At 58.3% G+C, this 5,000-nt stretch overlaps 1 protein-coding gene across 1 annotated transcript; it reads right to left on the bottom strand.

The window, feature by feature from the left end:
- Positions 1-22: 22 nt before the first annotated feature.
- LOC137917464 (protein PALS1-like) lies at positions 23-4,710 on the bottom strand (the record flags this gene model as incomplete). Its single annotated transcript, XM_068760204.1, has 12 exons — positions 23-744; positions 833-943; positions 1,018-1,220; positions 1,304-1,465; positions 1,930-2,001; positions 2,112-2,183; positions 2,450-2,633; positions 2,715-2,792; positions 2,971-3,132; positions 3,219-3,338; positions 3,712-3,789; positions 4,502-4,710. Coding segments are annotated over 12 exons (1,628 nt in total), but the record flags the coding sequence as incomplete, so codon positions are not given.
- Between the last annotated feature and the right edge of the window lie 290 nt (positions 4,711-5,000).

Genomic DNA, 5,000 nt, shown 5'->3' with positions numbered 1-5,000 from the left:
TGAAGTCGATACATTTAGGATGTTCACACGCGTCCGGTTTTATTACGACTTTTCAACAATTGTGCTTCAGATTTAATAAGAACCCAGTAAAGAATCAGCAGTGGGGGAAGATAAAGGACGCGTTCGTACGGTACTGTAAGAAATAAAAAATAAAAAGCCAATCAGGATTGAATACCGACGGTAACGACGAGCAGCTAGAGACGAAGCCTGAGGCTATAAAATAGGCCGATGAAGGATTCAAGACGCACGCGGGACACGTGGAGGACGCTCAGCTGCAGCTCTGCTTGTCTTTTGTTTTGAACCGGCCTGATCAGGAAGACATTTGACAAAAAAAACCCAGAAACATAGCAAGAGAAGAACCTTTTCTCTGGGAAATACGTATTTACAGTTATAAATTACTAAAGAGGATAGGATTGAAGCATTTCTATTGGTCTGATAAATGACTCTGGAATAAGAACCAACCACAAGCTCGAGTCCATCCCTGCAACATGTGGTGAAGGAGGAGAATGTGAGAATCCAGTGGGTTCTCCTGTTCTGGCTCCTTGTTGGGGGGAACCCCAGTGACCTCTAGCACAGCCAGGAGGTGGGCACCCACTGAGGCTCAGTGTCCAGCTTGTCTATCAGTCTGCGCAGCTCGTGGAAAGCCTGGTCCGGATCCACGTTCGCGATGGTCGCGTCGAAGAAGTGTCCGAAGTTCTGCTCCATCTCCCGGGCCTTCTCGATCACCGTCTTCAGCTCGTCAGGCTGTGCACAGAAAACGAGGTCAGTAAAAGCTCCGCTCGGCAGGTTTAATTATCCCTAAGTCGGTAGCTTGAACGCGTTCGGCGGGCACCTTGGGTGTCTTCCCCTCTGAGGCCAGCAGGGTGCGCAGCCGTTCCTGAGCGGGAGGCGCGATGAAGATGACGAAGGGCTTGAGGTTGGAGGACCTCAGCACCTGCAGCGACTGGGAAAACGACCGGAAGCGGGCGTGACTTCGGTGAAGCGAGGGACAGACGACTCGCCGCCTTTCGCTCCTACCCTGGTGTGGAGGCACAGCAGGCAGACGCGTCCGGAGTTCACCACGTGTCGAACCGAGTCGGCGCCGGTTCCGTACAGGTTCTTCTCGTAGTCCCCAAACTCGATGAACTTCCCGCTCGCTACGTCCGTTTCAAAGTTGGCCCGGCTCGTGAAGTGGTACTCGCGCCCGTTGCGCTCGTGGATCCTCGAGTTCCTGGTCGTGTCTGCGACGTGGGGAAGAGACGCAGCGATTTGAGCGTGACGCGACGGCGCCGGCGCCGCAGCGAGGCGGCGTCGCGGGACTTACGTGGGACGGCGACGGCGAACTTCTCCGGCTCGAGCGACAGAAGCCTCCGACGCAGCTCGTCGTGGCCGCCGTTCGTCGGGCCAATCAGAGCGACGGGCCGCTTCCGGCTGACGGGCTGGTGATAGAGCGCCATCTCCTCATAGGTCAGCACGTCGTCGTCATCTGAAGGCACGCGCGGGACGGGTTCATTAAAAGCACCGCTGAACCGACGCGTTAAAAGCTGACTCTGACCTTTGACCTCCGTGACGGAGATGGAAAACAGGCCACCCTGTGCAGCCAGCGAGCCTCTACATCGCTACACAACATCTATCCACACTGTGTGTGTGTGTGTGCGTGTGTGTGCGCGCTCCTACGCGTGCACCAAGCCTTCAAGCCGTTTAGGCACCTGTCGGCGTCTCCGCTGATCCCGTCTGCCGAAGACGGACCTAATCTGATTGCGACACGTCAAGTCGGGACATGTTGCCGCGGGAACGACGAGGGGCGTCAACCTGAGCTAACGTGCGGCGTTAGACTCTCACCGGGCACGAGCACGCTCTCGCACGTGTAAAGCACTTCTCAAGAAGCATAAGCCCCCCCCCCCCCCCCCCCCCCCCCAAACAGGCACGGCGAAAAGGAGGCGGGCTCACCGGCGTTTTTGCCAAAGTTGGGCGGGTTCTTCTTCTTCGGTTTCTTCGTTTTCTTCGCATACCAGAGCTTCCCTGGAGAAATGACACGGCAAAAAATAAACACAGAAAAAAGATTTGCGTTATCGCTTTGACCGCAGCCAGACGGCACACGCTCCCCGTTCCGAGTCGGCGCGGCGGCTCACCGCCTTGGCGCTCTCGACTCCTGTCCATTATAGATCTCTTCATGGTTTCTCTCTGCTGCTGGAAGCTTTTCCCTGAAGAAGAGGAACGCAGAACAGGAACAGATAAGGCACCGACGCGCTACACACGGGGGGGTTAAAAAAAATCGGTCTGGACTTCCCGGAGAAGCCGAGGAACAACATGCTTAACCTCATTTACTTCCAGCCACAACAGACCGGGGTTAGAACGTAATCACAAATAATTCTGAGGTGTTTGTTCTAAGCTGCTTGGCGTGCCAGACGGGCGGTGCTTCCTGCCAGGCGAGCTTTATTGATTCACTTTCCTCCGGCCCGGTCCCGACCTGGAATGAGTCCCGCCAGAGGCTGGTTGTCCTCGTCTCCGTCCCGGTAGGCCTGCCACCAGCTGGGGTCGTCCTGGCTGATGACGTGGAGGATGTCCCCCCTCTGGAAGGACAGGCCCAGCTCCCGGCACGGCAGGAAGGGGTCGTCGGAGGGGTCGTAGTCAAAGTAGGCTCGTATGTGCATCTGAGGACAGGGGTGACACCGTCAGGGGTGGGGTGGGGTCGCCCCCCCCCCCGACAGGAAGTCTCTCATGCGAGCTCTCACCACGGTCTGTCTGTGTGGGGGCGGTTTAATCTGGGTGCTGGGGATGAGGAGGAAGGTCAGCGTGCCGTGCATCCGTTGCTGTTGGAACAGATGCAGCTTTAGCAGCGTTCGTTCTCATCCGGCGCCACGCCGGACGCCGGATCACAAGACGGGTCAGAAGACGGATCAGAAGACGGGTCAGAAGACGGATCAGAAGACGGATCAGAAGACGGATCAGAAGACGGATCAGAAGACGGATCCCCGTCGGGCGCCTCACCAGCAAGTCGTGGACTTCGTTGATGTGCTTCCCGCGGATGGAGACGCCGTTGATCTCCAGGATCTCGTCCCCTTCGCTCAGGAGCCCGCTGCTCTCCGCCGCCCCGCCTTTCACCACGCGGCTCACCACCACGCTGTCCACGTCGTTACGCACCGTCGCGCCCTGAGGACACACCCACAGCGCGTTTAGCGGTGAAACGCCGCGTTGCCCCCCCCCCCGGCGTCCCGTAAAAAGCGGCCGCCGCTCACCAACGGATTGTCGCGAGCCTTCTCCAGCCGCACGAGTTTCACCGTCTCCCCGAGGTACTGGGTCCGGTTCTCCTCGGCCACTTCCTGCACCGCCACGCCGTCGTGGGCCTGCAGCAGCGCCTGCGTCGAGCAGCACATACATCGTGTTTACGACACAGCAGAGAGCCCCCCCCCTTCGTTCCGTTTAATAAGACCAGTGCTCAGCCCCCCCCCCCCCCCCAGTGAAGAACGGGCCCAGATTAGCCCCCCCGGCGGCGGAGGCTTTCGGAATCATTACCCAACGCCTTTCGCTTCCTCCCCTGTGAGGTGTTAGCGACATGGATGCAGCTCAGTGGAGGGACACACACACACACACACCTCTAATAATCTGACCTTTGACCTCCCAGATGACTAAATGAAAGTCGGCCCGGCCGGCTTGTTGCCCCGTAATAACATTGTAGGTCAAAGGGAGCCGATAAGTCCGAGCCGATAAGTCCGAGCCGCCCCCGCTGACCTGCACATGAGGATCGGTGAGCAGAGCCCGGAGCTCCAGACCCGTCTCCTGCTGGCTGGACTGGAGGATCTTCTGCACCTGGAACCGGGTTAGGGTTAGCACAACCGCGGTGAAATAAAGCCACGACAAACACAGAGGACATCGAACAGATTAATCCAGAGATGCCAAGTCGGACGCCGGCCGGGCCTCAATCTGACCCAACAACCCGGTTTAACGTGTGATAAAAGGGTTCTGATTCACGAGACTCCATCATGTGGGTCATGTGTCAGCATCCCCCCCCCCTCCTTTCTGCGCCTCCGTGTCAGTTCGGCCACAGCCCTAATCAAAGCTCTCGCTAACGAGGTGACGCACTCCCCCCGCCCCCCCACGGCCCACGCTGCTGTAAGCCGCTGGAGTTTCTTTTCCTGGCCGCCCAGATCCCGGGCCTCCTTCCTGCGGCGTGCTGCCAGAGATTAGCCGCCCGTTCAGCCAATCAGACGCGTCAACTCACGGCATGTCAGGCCTCCTTTATCGGCGTAAAGATTCATGCGAGTTCTGCCCCGCTGTCCTTCGCGTGAACTCAGCCCAGGAGGCCGACTCGCACGCGGAACGCCATCAGCTAAAAGAAGACCCCGCCCCTAAGTAGGTCAAAAACAATCAGAGCGCCTTCACGCCTTCTCTGTGCGGCGGCTGGAGTTACACTTGGCTTTCGTGGCTTGGCTAGGATTGCCCAAAAATGAAGGTCGACATTAAAACCACCAACATTTAAGATCCAGCTGCATAAGCGGCATGAAAAGCACCGGATCGATACCTCCTGGCAGAGATCCTCTGCCTGCACCGTGAGGGGCGAGGTGGGACCGACTCTCGTCCTCTGCTGGGACACGGCGGCGTAGAGGCCGTAGGCGTTCCTGAAGTCCTCGTCGGCGAGGAGCTGCACGATCAGCTCCACATCCTGCTGGCTCTGGGCGTCGGCCAGGCAGCGCCGGGCCCACTTCAGAGCCTGCTGCAACTCCTCCAGTTCTGAGGAAGAGGAAGAGGAAGAGGCAGAGTCAGCGAGGCCGGGACGACGGGTCGCCGCGGCTAAACGGCGGCGGCGGTTTCTATTAACACCGGCATCATTCTGAGGGTTTTGGGTTTTGGGTCTCTCTTCGGCTTCATCCTTTGTTTTCTGCACTGATGTGCTTTGTTAGAATAACAGGAATAGAAAGCGAGTGGGGGGGGGGCACAGTAGCCCCCCCCCCACTCTGCTCTTCTTTCCTCCTCCCGCCCGGTACTCAATGAAAATAAAAACCTCCCACCCCCCCCTCCTG

Source organism: Brachionichthys hirsutus, unplaced genomic scaffold (genome assembly GCF_040956055.1).
Source record: "Brachionichthys hirsutus isolate HB-005 unplaced genomic scaffold, CSIRO-AGI_Bhir_v1 contig_366, whole genome shotgun sequence".
Taxonomy (NCBI): Eukaryota; Metazoa; Chordata; class Actinopteri; order Lophiiformes; family Brachionichthyidae; genus Brachionichthys; species Brachionichthys hirsutus.
Note: the sequence above shows the minus strand (reverse complement) of the source record. Positions and strands in the feature narration are given on the sequence as shown.